Raw genomic sequence first — 16,171 nt, forward strand, 5'->3', positions numbered from 1 at the left:
CTGAGCCAGTCCTGAACCTGTATCCCCAGCTCAGCCCTGGTCCTGTACCCCAGCTCAGCCCTGGTCCTGTACCCCAGCTCAGCCCCGGTCCTGTACCCGCAGCTCAGCTCTGGTCCTGCACCCCAGCTCAGCCCTGGTCCTGCACCCCAGCTCAGCCCCGGTCCTGTACCCCAGCTCAGCCCCGGTCCTGCATCCCAGCTCAGCCCCGGTCCTGCATCCCAGCTCAGCCCCAGTCCTGTACGCCAGCTCAGCCCTAGTCCTGTACCCCAGCTCAGCCCTGGTCCTGTACCCCAGCTCAGTCATGGACCTGTACTCCAGCTCAGCTCTGAACCTGCATCCCAGCTCAGCCCTGGTCCTGCATCCCAGCTCAGCCCTGGTCCTGTACCCCAGCTCAGCCCTGGTCCTGCATCCCAGCTCAGCCCTGGTCCTGCATCCCAGCTCAACAGTTGCAGACCACAAGTCATATTAACACATCCCTCAAACTCTCTGAACTTCTGTCTGGCTATTTAGAAAGCAGGACTGAGAAGCATCAGAAACTGCTGTCAGTACTGGTTGGGGACTGCAGACCCTCAGACCCTGAACTTTTTATGACCTCTTGACTGTCAGAGTAAACAACTTGTTTTCCTATGCTTGCAGCTGCTCTGAGCATGAGACTCTCATGAGTTTCTGATAACAAGGGAATGGTTTTTAGTGGGCTTGCAGGTGAAAAATCCCAAGAACTAGGGTGTGGCCACTAGTCAAGGAGAGCACTATATAAACTGCCCTGAAACACAATAAAATTGGCATTCTTGCTTTAAGAGTGACCCATGTCTCTGTGTGTCCTTTAATCCCCAGGTCCTTGCCCGATAGCGGTTCCACCTGGTGCAGGCGCCACAACTACTAACTAAGCACATGGCAGATGACTAATAAATGCTAGTTACTCCCCTTTCATTTTCCCAGTTGGTAAAGATTTTGACAAAGGGAGAAGTGGGAGATAAATGCTTCTCTGGGTCTGGCCATATTTCGTACTAAAGTCATGGGCGACCTCTTTACTGTCCACTCAAGTCTGGGCCACAGATGCTCTGTCCTTGCTAAGGAGAGAACTGCGTCAAACCCCTGGTGGGAGGGAAACCACACAGGTGGGAAGCAGGCCCAGGGGTGATGTGGGAGTGTCATTTGTCTATCTGTTGCTTTCATTGGTTAATTAATAAAGAAAACTGCTTGGCCTGATAGGGCAGAATTTAGGTAGGCGGAGTAAACAGAACAGAATGCTGGGAGAAAGAAGCCAAGTCAGGCAGTCGCCATGATTCTCCTCTCCAACACAGACGCAGGTTAAGATCTTTCCTGGTAAGCTACCACTTTGTGGTGCTACATAGATTATTAGAAATAGGTTAATCAAGATGTGAGAATTGGCCAGTAAGAGGCTAGAGCTAATGGGCCAAGTAATACTTAAAAGAATACAGTTTCCGTGTAATTATTTTGAGTAAAGCTAGCTGGTGGCCGGGAGCTGGGAGGCTGGAACGCAGGCTGCTGCTCCACTACAAAGTGGCTTTTTTGTTTAAACAGAAAAAGGGAAATGATGTGGGAGAGTCTTCTGTTTTGTGTTGATTTCATTGGTTAATAAAGAAACTGCCTTGGCCCTTTAATAGGACAGAAAATTAGGTAGGCAGAGTAGACAGAACAGAATGCTGGGAGAAAGAAGCCGAGTCAGGCAGTCGCAATGATTCTCCTCTCCGAGACAGACACAGGTTAAGATCTTTCCTGGTAAGCTACCACCTCATGGTGCTACACAGATTATTAAATATAGGTTAATCAAGATGTGAGAGTTAGCCAATAAGAGGCTGGAACTAATGGGCCAGGCAGTGTTTAAAAGAATACAGTTTCCGTGTAATTATTTTGGGTAAAGCTAGCCGGTGGCTGGGAGCCGGGTGGTGGGACGCAGCCTGCTGCTCCATACTACACAGGGGAATCTGATGACAGTGCACATGACAGCTGAGGACTTTAGCTGCTTCCTGGGGACAGGCATTCTGACTCCACTTATTGGTTAAACTTTTCATCCATGTGACACAAACTAGAGTCACCTGGGAAGGAGAGCTCTCAACTGAAGAATTGCTTCCATCGGACTGGCCCGTGGGACATTTTCTTTATTAAAGATGGATGGGGAGGGCCCAGTCCACTGTGGGTGGCGTCCTCCCTGGGCAGGCGGCCCTGTGTTCTATAAGAAAGCAGGTTGAGCAGGCCATGGGGAGCAGGCCAGTGGGCAGTTTCATCATGTTCTCTGCTTAGGTTCCTACCTCCAGGTCCCTGCTTTGAGTGCCCTCCCTACCATCGATGGTAAACTGTGATCAGGATGTGTGAGCCAAATCTACCTTACCTCCCCAACTTTCTTTTGATCACGGTTTATCACAGCAACTAAACACCCCTTGATGGAGAACCTCCTTCAGCCAATGGCCTTTGAGAGGCAGGACCAGGTGGGGCGCAGCTTTGGATGCCAAAAAAGCTGCGGTCCCGCCCCCTCGCCCCTCTTCCTCATTTGCGCCACACCTGGATGTTGGATCCCGTCCCTATTTCCTCGTTGTGATCCGTGAGTTTTCCTTTTAATAACGAAAGACCTTAGTATACTCTATTCAGAGCTGGTGTGGGATTATGTGATTCATGTTCCCCCATCTGATGCGTTCGCTTCACCCCTCTTATCTGTCTTCAGCCTGTAGAACAGTCATGGTGATGCCAGCACTTTGCGGTTAGGATTGGCTCGCATTGATGTCCCCCAGCTCTGTCCTACTACTCAAGACACCAAGAGCATCACAGATCAAACAGGTTTGATGTCTAGAAAGGATAGTTGCCCATTGGGAACTGCAAACACTACAAGTCCCCTCTATTGATACACTGTGTTGGGGGGGGGGGTGTCCGTGTGTGTCCACATCCGTCCATGTCCATGTCTGTGTGTATGTGTATATGTGTGTGTCTGTGTTTAACTTTTAAGATAGTACACACAGCCTTCTCCATAACGGACCTGAGAACAACACACAACACACACTGTATGAGGGTGTTGAATCTATTTTCCTTGACAAGAAAAGAAATTAACAGTAAGTTTCAGGGTCTTCAGGTTCATGGTAGGCGCACAAATACACACACACACAGAGTGTGACAATGGAGGAGACTTGTAATGTTTGCAGGTCCCAATGGGCAAAATACCCTTCCTAAACATACAACCCATTTGCTCTGTGATGCTCTTGGTGCCCTGAGTAGTAGGCCTTTCCTGACAAAAACCAACTTAACAGCACACATACTCTTCCTGCCCATCACCACTGCACCTCCTCTCCCTACCCATCACCCACTGCACCTCCTCTCCCCGCCCATCGCCCACTGCACCTCCTCTCCCCGCCCATCGCCCACTGCACCTCCTCTCCCCGCCCATCGCCCACTGCACCTCCTCTCCCCGCCCATCGCCCACTGCACCTCCTCTCCCCGCCCATCGCCCACTACACCTCCTCTCCCCGCCCATCGCCCACTGCACCTCCTCTCCCCGCCCATCGCCCACTGCACCTCCTCTCCCCGCCCATCGCCCACTGCACCTCCTCTCCCCGCCCATCGCCCACTGCACCTCCTCTCCCCGCCCATCGCCCACTGCACCTCCTCTCCCCGCCCATCGCCCACTGCACCTCCTCTCCCCGCCCATCGCCCACTGCACCTCCTCTCCCCGCCCATCGCCCACTGCACCTCCTCTCCCCGCCCATCGCCCACTGCACCTCCTCTCCCCACCCATCGCACACTGCACCTCCTTTTCCTACCAACAAAAGCCTCTTCACACATTTGCATTCTGTAAGACAGGTCCCTTTGGGAGACAACACTTCCCATCTTCCAGTACGCCAGCCCTTGAATAACCCACTTATCCCCTGTCAGCTCCCATCTCCCCAGCACTGGCTGTCAAGTAGTAAGCAGATGGACCCTAACTCTCCATGCACCTCTCATTTAAATACAGAAGATGGGAACAGCAACCGTGCTTACCTATCAGGCATATGGCTGTAGCCTTCCCTGGAGCAAACGCTGATTTATTTTTAAGTAAGTGAATTTACTAGGAAAATGTTATGTCCACAACGTATAAATGTTATACACACAATGTGTGCATTCTCCTTTGATCCGTGCCGCTGTTACTTACACAGAGTGGTAGGAAGGAATGGAACGTGGTGGCACAGTGGGAGCCAGCCTCGGCTGTACAAAACTCAGGCACGGAAGTGAGAGGAGGTCCTCCGCCCTTGTCCCAGATGTAGAGGGCAATCTGTCGCAAGACAAGAGAGTGGCAGAGAGGAGAGAACTCAGCAAAAACTACAAATACAGGAAGGTACAAAATGCCCAAGGACAGCAGGATACACCTTCTAAAAAGACCACTTTTTAGAACAATGCCAATATGTTAATATTCAACAGAATTTTCCCCACAGATTTATTTTAAAAAATGATAATGCCACACTGATTGATTTGATCATTTATAATCAATAAACAGTGAACCAGGAACCATGCCAAAAAAAAAAAAAATCACACAGATGACAGGAAGGAGTCCGAGGAAGTGCAGTCTGGGGTGAGGAACTGCCAGCAGCTGGCTTGCTCGAAACACCCGAGGTGCAGTGAATGAGAACCGTCCCCCACAGGCTGTATGCTAGGATGCTTGCACCCCAGCGGGCGGAACTGCTTGGGAAAGATTAGGGGATGTGGCCTTGTTGGAGATGAGCTCCAGGAATCTGCCTGTCTCTGCCTTCAGGCACTGGGATGGCAGCTGGGCTACTGTGCCAGGCTCTTTATGTGTGTCGGTGTGCTGGAGATCTGAACTCAACCCACATGCTTATACAATGAGCATTGTATCAACTAAGCCACCTGCCCAACCTATTAGAAAAAACATGTATTGTTTAAAGTATGTTATAGTCATAAGAGTTTTATATTATCTTGCAATAGAGAAACACTCACAAATAATTGTGTACATACCAAAAATATTCATAGAAACAATGACTGCCATAGTTAACAACCAGGAACCACGCAAACACTATCAAGAGGGAATAATAGTATGCTAATACAAGAGGCCACTATATGGGGCTAGAGAGGTGGCTCAGCAGTTCCAAGCACTTTCTGCTCTTACAGAGGACCCTGATTCAGTTCACTGCACCCTCATGGTGGCTCAGATCTGCCTGTAGTTACAGTGCCAGGGGATCTGATGCCCCTTTCTGGCCTTTGTGGGTACTACATACACAGTGCACATGCATACATACAAACACTATACACAAGGTAAACATAAATCAATCTTTAAAAAAAAGAGAGAGCACCAGAGTGAAATTCTGTTGGCTAGAGCTGCATACACCAACATATATCAGTTTCCAGTTACAGCAATGCTCCTTGTACAATTCCACTGCCACAAAGTCCAGAAGGGTGCAAAAGTACCTAAGCACCAAGCAATATAGAGATATTTTCAATGATGTTTTGGCACACATTTAAACGTTCACCTCTGGACCCATCTACTTACCTAAAAAAGCAAGGAATATGACTCATGAGCGTCAACCTTCCCCACCCCCACTTCTCCATCTACTGCTGTGAAATTACCTCAGTGGGGAGAACATGAGTGTGTGCAGGGAAAGGTATACTAGGGTATAATAAAATTAAAAATACACAACTGTTAGGGAATATAAAATTTAAAACACAACTTTTGCATCCAAATACATGACTATTTTCTCTTTGGTGCAGAGTCGGTGGCAATAGTCAGGACCTTTCCAGCTGGGGCGCATGTGCAATCATTGAACTCCGCCCCCAACAAAAGGGGTGACGTAACGATCACTAAGACTTGGTCAAGTCATGACCTACCTCATGCTTTAAATCTATGGTGAAGTCAGACTTCAGGGGCTCACTCTTTAACCTCTTGGTAAGCCTAGAAAGGAGACATATGATGTTTTTTTAGAAATAATCAATTTATAAGACTTTCTAATAGTAAAAAACGGATTTTTAAAAAACAGATAAAAATTTTAAGAACGTGTACGGGTTTGGAAGGAAAATGCCGGTTTTCTTTCAGGTCACTTTTTTCTTTAAAAAACAAAACATCTCCATGGTTCCTTTCCCACAAGGAATAAAGTCCCACACTTCTGCCTGGCCTGGGGGCTCTGTATCCACCAGCATCCAGAGTCTTAATCTCCCCATGCTGGACCACACCCCTCCCTGCCCCATCCAGCCTACTACATCCAGGCTTCACTGAGTAACCATTTTTATTTTTAAGACCAAGCCTAAGCAACCAACCCTGGAAGGCTATCAGCACAAACACTGCCATGGTCCCCGAGTGTGACAGTACCACATCAGAGGGAAAACAAGAATCCTCCTCTTCACATAATTTAGACCAAGAGCAAGCTAAATAAATCCTCCACTTCTCTCACTGTGCTGTCTGTCTGTCTCTAACAAAGGACACTGCAGGGAAAGGGATGGAGAACATCTCAACTTAATTTTTTGAATTTGTATTTATTTTATTTATATGGATGTTTTGCCAGCAGGTATGTCTGTGTACCACTTGCATGCAGTGCCCATAGAGGCCAGAAGGGGGCGTTGAATCCCTTGCAACTGGAATCACACGTGGTTATGAGATGCCATGTGGGTGCTGGGACCAAACCAGGGTCCTCTGGAAGAGCAGCCAGTGCTCTTAACTAATGAGGCTTCTCTCCAGGCCTTTAATCAAATTTTACCAGAGTTTATTAGGAAAGAATTTTCTGAACCACAATAGAACGCAATATCACAAACAGATGCTATCAACCTATATCCGCATGCTGCTTCCAACATTTATGATGAACAACTGTTTCCTTTACGGTTGCTTTCAAACTATTAGTTGCTGCTTTCAGTGAGTGATCAACACATACACACACACACACGTGTGTGTGTGTGTGTGTGTGTGCAAATGCACACGGAGGGTTGGAAGGGAAGGAAGGGAAGGGAATGAACAAGCTTTAATAATAATAGTTTAATTAATCTTTCCACAGATAGTTTGCAATACTAGATGGGGCTACATTATCTTATTTTTTTTTTTATTCCTTGTCTACATCAGGGGGAAGCAAAATAGGACCAGAGTTTGGGTTTGTTGCTGTGGTAGAGTCTACTTTTTTTTTTTACTTGATTGTTTTGCTGACAGGAGAGAAGGCAGGAGAGGGAAGAGAGCACGGTTATGATGACAGCTCTCATTCGCTGTCACTACTCAGTGTGGTAAGGAGCAGATGACACTGAATGCTGAGGTCACCTGGTGCATGTTTCTCTATCCTGCCAGCATTACGGGGGGCATACAGGGAGCTTTCTGAACTCCGTGTAAAAAAAAAAATCAGGCTCTTGACCCAAATCCCATCAGCTGTAATTTACTGTAGCTTCTGATGAACGTTTTTGTGCTTATATTCCTATGTTGAACTCCTCTTAGGAGGAGGGGCTTTCATCTTTGGGGAGGTCAGTAGCCATCACAAAGGGGTTTGTAGCCATCTAAACGAAGCCCAAGGGAGATGTGTTCTCTGTGGGACCCTCACCCCTTACTGTCAAAGGGACAAGAAGGAATTTCCTAGCAGAATGTTTTAAAATTAAAAACACAGATTAGCCTCACGTTCCCAGAAAGACAGCACTTTCCTTCCCCCTCCCACCTGGGAGATTCCAAGCGCAAGGTCACTCAGCTCAGCCCAGCCAGCCAGCTACCTGGTTCAGGCTGATAAAGATGGCCTGACTCAGGAACAGGGTGGCCTTGCTCGAAGAACACAGAATTAGCTGACACAGCAGGATGGGACAGAGCGAAAGTCCTTGCACCCACCCGTGCCAAAGCAGCTTCAAAAGGCCTCTTTGTAGTTACATCTTTAAAAGCATACCCCACAGAGGAGCTACAACTCCTCTCTACCTCACTGAAGCATGGGTTAGAGATGGGTTCCAAACTAGTTTGTATTACGCTAAATAAACCTTGCTTATTACAGTCTAGGCCTCTCTGGTGGTCTCTCTGGGGGGCGTAATCTGGGCACAACATTCTCTTCAGAGGTCACAGTGAGGGGTGTTAGCGCTAAACTACAGGGCCGACATTGCCAGCTACTGAAACTGTAAATTCCTTCATCATGAACTTCCCAGCCTCCAAATACTGTGGAATAATCTCTTTCTACTGTGAAGATATGTCTTTGCCAAAGCACCTTCTGATTGGTTTGATAAAGAGCTGAATGGTGGCACCTTCTGATTGGTTTGATAAAGAGCTGAATGGTGGCACCTTCTGATTGGTTTGATAAAGAGCTGAATGGCCAATAGCTAGTCAGGAAGTTAGGCGGGACTTCTGGACAGAGAGAGAAGGAGAAGAGATTAAGGAGATGCCAGAGGACACAGAGAGGAAACAGGAGGTGCAAGACGGAAGAGAAGTAAAAAGCCACAAGGCAAAACATAGATTAATATAAATGGGTTAAATAAGTTATAAAAGCGAGTGGGACAAGACCAAGCTATAGGCTGAGGGTTCATAATTAATAATAAGTTCCTGTGTTGCTCTTTTGGGTGTGTGAACTGGCAGCACAAAGAAAAGTCTGTCTACATCTGAACTTACAGACATACACCTTTCTTTCTCACAAATGACCTGGCTTGTGGAATTCTGTTATAGCAGTCCAGGCCAAGATACCTACACACCCAGCTACCACAATAAAACCCGGAGTTCTCCCCATCTCAGCAAGACCTGTGCTTACACTTGGCCAGAAGAGGAGATGGGAGACACTCTAGAAGGTGCACCTGGCAGTCTCCCTCATCCACAAATGAGTTCAATGGGCTCCATATGCCCGCATGCATACGTGTGTGCACACAAACACACATTCACTATACACACATACAAAACCTTCTAAAAACACAATAAAAAAGAAATGAAACAAAAACTAATAATTACATACTGCAATCATTTAAAAAGCTCAGAAGAAAGGGTTTTGAATGCCCTTACCATAAATGATAATATTTTAGAAGACAAATATGCATACCCTAGTTTATATATTAATTTTTACTTCATGTGTACGAGTATTTTGTGTGCATGGATGTTAAGTAAACCATGTGTGTACACTGAGTACCTAAGGAGGCCAGAAAAGGACATTTGATCCCCAGGAACTAAAGTTACAGGTGGTTATGAGCCTACACGTGGGTGCTGGGAACTGAACCTGGGTCCCCTGCGAGAACAGACAGTGCTCTTAGCCTCCAAACCATCTCTCCAGCCCACGTACAGCCCAACTGAAACATTACAGCCTCTGCGCGCACTGAAGGGCTGCACATGGCCATCAGTGTGTATAATGTTATGTGTCACTTAAAAACTAACTGAATTAAAAACCTCTAGTGATAATCAACAACAGTTCAGGAATTGCCCACATTAATCCAAAAAGATGGAGAAACACAGTGCCAGATAATTTTCCGCATTTGGTGTCATCTGTTCTTTGCCACAGTGAAAAGTGGCCAACCAACTCCAATTTAAATTAAAATCGTGCAGCTAGATAATCGCCCACCACGGAGCTACAACCCTGTAGAAAGGGGGCAGCGGTGGAGTCTATACTGGGACAGAGGAGAGCTACAGCGTACAAAACTACCAACTGTGAATTGCGTCAGGCAGGTGTTTAGTACAGCTATTCACACGTATATGTTCCTCTACAATGGCCCAAAACACTTTCAAAGACCCAAATCCTAGAAATAGGACATGCAATGAAAAATTAGAGAAACCCTTCCATCTCTGATGATAACAAAGGCCGTTTTCCATCTTCCAATAAAGGTGCATAATTAATATAAACTAACAAAGACCTGAAGACAACCACATTTCTCCTTGGTTGAACTCAGTCACCTTCGCTCTCCTTGCCACACTGTGAAGCGTCTTGCTTCAGCGAGGAACATAAACAGCCAGACATGATTGCCCAGGGCGTCTTCAGGAACTGCCTTGAGACAAGATTGCCCAGGGCTCCTTCAGGAACTGGCCTGAGCTGTGGCTGGACATGATTGCCCAGGGCACCTTCCGGAGCTGCCCGAGTCTGCCCACGCAGCATCTACAGATCCGTTTCCTTCATTGGCAACCTCTCCGCTCCTTGCAGTCACTGTTTCTTCTTACTGGTGATCAAAGGTGCGTGTTCACAAATGAGGTCCCTGCACACAGGTCATGCTTCCTCCGTGTTCTCTGGCCCTTTGCTACCCTCCCCTAGTCTCCAGATTCATTAGTCACCTTATTTTGCCAGAAATTACGAGGAAGCAGAGAGGAGGGGTGTGATGTATCTCCAGGGCTTCGTAAGGAACCCAGCTGAGGCAAGACCTTCCTGCCCTTCGCTTTTTTCCCCTCACGTGGAACACCTCGGGCTGAAAAACTCATCTGAGAACCTACGATTCACCAGTAACAAAACTCAGTGACATAACACACATGCCCCAAAATGTCTAATAAACTCTTACTTATTTACAAGTGGGATGCTAAGGGCCCAGCCAGCAGCGAAGTCGGGATATTTAAAGGCTGTAGGGTTCTCAGAGAAGGCGTAATGGTGAACGATCGTTGATTCTTCATCATGCAAAGCTTTTCCTAAAAACCACTCCTGTTAAATAAAAAGTTAAAACATCATCACTTTTGACAAGCCATTTAATGTTCAGACTGAAAGCAAAATTATAGCACCTGAATTAGTTATCTAAAATATTAAAGCTAAACTATTTAGTTAACTAAATATCTTGGCAGATGAAGTTAGGATAAATTATGTATTTCTATAGAGTCCAAATAAAAGTATAATTAATACAAGTATGATAATAAATATATCACACTCTTTGTAGCTAAAATAACTCAGGATCAGGTCATTGGTGTGAAAAATATTAGCCATCATTATACTATAAATACAAGATTTTTTTAATTTTCAAAAACTGTCTTGTTGCCTAAATTTTTGTGTGTATACATGTGTGCCATAAATATAAAAATGTTTTAATTTTAAATTGCCTTATTTATTTAGATTGTGTGTGTGTGTGTGTGTGTGTGTGTGTGTGTGCACATGTGGTAATCATAGAACAACTGTGGGTCCTTGCACTCAAACGTAGACAGTCAGTCTTGGGTAGAGGTGCCTTTACCCCTGGGCTGTTTTACCAGCCTGAGTGGTATATTATACGATATCCCGCATACGAATATAAAAGATTTATTTAGTTTTCTTTTATGTGAACAAGTCTTTTGCTTGTGTGTTTATCTATGCACCGCATGCATGCAGTGCCCATAGAGGCCAGAAGAGGGCATCAGATCTCCTAGAACTGGAGTTACAAAAGCCTGTGAGCCAGTGGGTGCTGGGGTCCTCTGCAAGAACAGAGAGAGCTCTTAACCACTGAGCCATCTCTCTAGCCCCAACCAAAAAGGGTTTTTCAACAAATCTTTGAAAACTTCCTCCCAGAATCATATTCATTCATTCATTCATTCACTCCACATGTATCAAGAACCCACAACAGCAGGGATGCACTTGTAATACAGAAGGAATAGGAATAGAGAAAGCGCAATAACTGGTGGGGTGGGGCTGCCCAGGAAAGAGAGGGAAACTTCTTACGACAAACAAACAATAGTGAAATAACATCCAAACGCCCATGGTAAAAAGAAGAACCTGAAAAAGAACAGTAAATGTTGTCAGGGTGAAGTCCCTGGAATGATAAGACCCTCTCCCTCCCCACCTGCTCCCGGCACCTGGCACATAGCAGGTGTGGGGAACCTGATAGGAAAGAGGCAGCCTGGCTGGGCTGGGTTCCACGTGCTGGACTCAAGAGGAATATTATCGCGTTCAAGAGCAATGAAAAACTTCCACATCAGCCACAACGGGATGACCTGGCTCAGCCCTCCACAGCCACTGAGAAAAACGAAACACAGGAGGCACGCGTCCAGCAGATGATGGGATGTGCAGACAACAGCACTGGCAGGTGGGACAGACAGGAAGAGCCGCTCCCAGGCCTGGAAGCCGAGCTGTCAGGACCCCCTCCCCACACTGAGCTGTCACTACTAGATCTCCATGACAACACTGACGCTTTACATAAAGCATAGCATCATACTTTATCTCCTCATTACAATGCCCAGCTATTACAAAGCGCATACGTTAGTCTACTAATATTTTTATTGAGGTGATAAATCATCTTGGGAAGGACTCAGTGGAGACTATGGGAAGAACCATACATCTTTCTTCCTAGCGAATGGCTTGCTTAGTGGCTTCATGGAAAGAACACTAATAAAAAAGAGAAAACTGGTAAGATAACTGATGATACTCTGCTAGGATCGCTTTTAACCAGCACCATGCCTCATTGCTGTTAAAAATAAATCAAAGTTAATACGCCTCATCAGACACACCGATATTAAAGGCACACTACGGAGCGGAAAAGACGGGGTTCAAACAATACAGGGGAGGCACTTTAACGTTGGTAACTACTAAACTTATACATTTAAAACACTGGACAAGAGCCTGTGTTTGCCTTTGTAAGAATGACTCGGAGATAGCAAAGAAAACAGTGCTGGAATCAAAATGCCCAGGACTCCACGTGCAACAGTTACTTTGATATGGCTTATTTGTGTCGGTATTGGCTTTTTTTCCTCCAAAGATTTCAAACAGTAGAGGAAAAAGCCCCACTGGTTTGAAATGACCTCAACATGATGTCATCTATATTCTGTCCTGCTACTTTCAAAAGAAATAAATCTTAGCGTTTTCTTTTCTCCACAATGCAGAGTTCAGAAAGGAAGGGCAAGGTCTCCCTTTGCCTCGGTTCTGAACTTGCTTCTCGTGAACTTGCTCTGAACTTTTTCCATTTTTCACTCTCATTTTCATTAAAAAGACACTGTGAGTCACCATCTCCCCATGGAATCAGAACCATGGGTAACAGGGCAAGAGTCTCCAGATGATACGAACAGCGGGGAAGAGGCTGGAACCCCAACATTCAAGTCAGAAGGAAACAAAAATCTCACAGATGGTTTGCGTTTGCAGCGAGGCCCATAGCTGGAGAATAGCATCATTCGGAAGGGCTGGACCAAACCTGCTCCTAACCCTTCTCTCCCCTAATGGCCTTCCCATGCAGGCTTATCCGTGGCTTTTCAGAAATCAACAGCAGAAAGAAATCCTAATGGGTCCTTCCAGCACTTAAAAGCCTCCCAACACAATGATTTTCATGGCAGTAATGCACTATGCAATGTTTGGGAAACCACATGGCCTGTATTTCCCAGACATTCGGTCCCCACACTCCTGTCTGGATGGAACCAGTCCTAAGAATACCAGGAAGGTTCCAAGTCCTCTTACCCCAAGTGATCAGATTGTGAGCTGAGGATGTAGATACCAGACCCAGGACCTCAAGACATCAAAATATTCAGTTTGAGAGTTAGAGAGACGGCTCAGTGGTTAAAAACACTTGTTGCTGCTACAGAGGACCTAGGTTTGGTTCCCAGCACCCACGTGATGCCTCACAACCATCTGTAACTCCAGCTCCAGGGGTTCCAGTGCCCTCTTCTGGCCTCTGTGGGCACTGCTTACACATGGTGCACACACACACACACGTAGACAAAATATCCCTACATATAAGATAAAATAAAAAATAAATAAAATTCTTCTGTATGTTATGTGTGTGTCCTTTCCTAATGGGGAAAAAAATAACTTATTTAATTATACTCCTATGGAAACTTGGTGGGTAACACTAAAAAGGGGGTTGTTGTTTTTAACTTCCTTAAGCTGTCAACACACATAAATGTAGATTTTCCACATAAAATGGCTCCTTTTATGTTCTCCATATGCTATAAACCTCAGAGAATTTTACAACACAGCTTTCAGAAATCAAGCTATTATTTCCAATACCTCTTAACAAAATCACATTTTCCCTGAATTATTGTCCCCCCACAAGGCAAACATGGTTTCGAAGTTTGCGCACCTTAGCTGGATCATACCGCCTGAGTGTTTCTAGGAGTCTGTGGATTTGTATTCTCGTCTCTTCTTCACAGAAGAAGATCCACGCTGAATTCTTGCTATATGTTACAGAAAAGCTGATGGGAAGAAACAGGTTAAGGCCCATGGATTCATGGTATAGATACTGTATAGTACACAGAATGAATTATAGCAAGATTTTGTTTGTTTTGGTTTTGTTTTTCAAAACAGGGTTTCTCTGTGTAACAGTCCCGGCTGTCCTGGAACTCACTCTGTAGACCAGGCTGGCCTTGAACTCAGAGATCCACCTGAGTCTGCCACTTCAGTGCTGGGATTAAAGGTGTGTGCCACAACCACCTGGCTCTAGGAAATGGGTGAAGGGGAAGACAAGGTGTCTAGAGTGTCCTGTTCTCTGCACAATCCCCTTGTATCTTAGCTTTGTGTCTTAGCTTTGACTGCAAAGCAAGCCAGGGACTAAAGGACTCCAGAAGGAGAAAATGCTTACAATTCATTCTGCCCTTAACAACATCAGTTTAGAATTACAATTTCAAACATGAATTTGAAGTATTGCATCATCTAAGAAAGAAACACACCCAAAACTAAAAACTATGGGGCTAGAGAGATGACTCAGTAGTCAGGTGCACTGGTTGCTAGAGCAGAGGACCTGGGTTTGAGTCCCAGCATTTACATGGCTGCTCTCAACCGTCTGTAACACCAGCTTCTGGGGATCCAATGCCCTCTTCTGGCCTCTGTGGATACTGCATGCAGGTAGTACACATACTCACACGCAGGCAAACATTCATGCATATAAACTAAAGTAAATCATTTTTTAAAAGAAAACAAACAAAAACAAACTATGATAAAGAACCAACCGCTGAAAAACATTTACTTAATCCAGTGATCACAAAATATTAAACTCAAATTTACTTCACTTAGCCTCTCAGGAAACAAACCACCTCTAAATAACCTGAAAAACCTTACTAAGGAGTGCAAAAGTGTGGTTATTGAAACTGTTTAAGTTAAAGGTACCTACTGTGGTAACAAGGGAAGGATGGTCCAAGCACCTTCCTGCTTCGCCAGCTGATGGAGAAGGAGGACTCTGGGAAGATCCTGAAAACATAACAATCAAAGAGGAAAAGTAAGCCTATAACAGCCCTTTAAAAAATGCCAAGTGGTGCTGTGGTCCCGAGAGCTGGCATTCTATCCTGAGCAGCATTCTGCTTCCTGATTTGCTTCAGGGGCTACAGCAGTGATGCACCTCAGAGGAGATCAACCAACTTAGCACCCTCCCCTTGCCTGGACCCCAAGAGTGTTCATGGAGCTAACTGGAGATTTGTAAGTGTAATCAGAGAGGAAAGCCCCCAGGGTTGTTTGTCTCGGGGGCACGGGAACAAACCTTTACACACATGGAAGCAAAGCATGTCCTATGAAGGTCCCTGTCTGAGCAAAAAGATGCACGGTCCCATCGATCGCATGCCAGCTTCTCGCTTAAAGTTCCCAAAATGCCCCTAAAGATGTTTGGCACCATAGGAACACCACTCTAAGTCTAAATACTAGCCATAGCAACCTTAATTACTCAGGCAGTTGGAATGGCTTACTGAAATTTCGATCTACAAATTGATAAACACAGACGGAACTAAAAGAGCCTAAAATAACGCGCCATGGCTCCATAAATATACATGGATACAGACAAAGCGTAATGAACTCAAGGCTGTGCATAGTAACTTGAAATTTCACTATGATTTGCTGTCTTTCAAGTAGCTGGGAAAGCCAACAGTCAGAATTTCTTATCTCACATGCTTGAGCCTTCGCCTCCAGCACATACTATTGTGTCTCCAACTGCATTAGATATAAAATGAATCCATGGTGACACCCGCAAAGACTTTAAGGACGAATTCCTAAACAGCTGGAGTGCTAGGGGAGCAGCTGCACCCACTACTGCACCACCCATGTACGCCACCCTGGAGATGCAGGGCAGCAAAACTATTTCAATTCCATGCCACTCTTCTTCCAGTACATATAAATTTATTATTGAAGAAGACATAGCTTTTAAAATAAATTGCTGCCACTGGATATCAAATTCACCACATTTCCTTCTTCTATGTAATATTTGTTTCAATTTTCACGTACAAATTCAAAAAACACAATCAAAAGCTAGATCAGACACACGATATGACATGCTCAGAAAAAAAGCAAACCTAAAGGCTGAATTAACAGTTATCCAAGATAGAACAAAATCAATAATTCAAGGTCTCTCTTCAGTTGCTTCTGAATTATGCACAAATTTTCATTGCCTTTTAAAAATTGTAATGTATGCACATATG

At 45.3% G+C, this 16,171-nt stretch overlaps 1 protein-coding gene across 1 annotated transcript in view; it reads right to left on the minus strand.

The window, feature by feature from the left end:
* B3glct (beta 3-glucosyltransferase) overlaps positions 1-16,171 on the minus strand; it is an 88,749-nt gene that overhangs the window by 24,835 nt on the left and 47,743 nt on the right. The window contains exons 5-9 of the mRNA XM_057765085.1: positions 14,881-14,957; positions 13,855-13,966; positions 10,396-10,532; positions 5,824-5,887; positions 4,139-4,258 (exon numbers count right to left, since the gene is read on the minus strand). Of these exons, the coding sequence (XP_057621068.1) occupies positions 4,139-4,258; positions 5,824-5,887; positions 10,396-10,532; positions 13,855-13,966; positions 14,881-14,957 (510 nt within the window). The remainder of the gene's footprint in view (positions 1-4,138; positions 4,259-5,823; positions 5,888-10,395; positions 10,533-13,854; positions 13,967-14,880; positions 14,958-16,171) is intronic.

This window comes from Chionomys nivalis, chromosome 3 (genome assembly GCF_950005125.1).
Source record: "Chionomys nivalis chromosome 3, mChiNiv1.1, whole genome shotgun sequence".
Lineage (NCBI taxonomy): Eukaryota > Metazoa > Chordata > Mammalia > Rodentia > Cricetidae > Chionomys > Chionomys nivalis.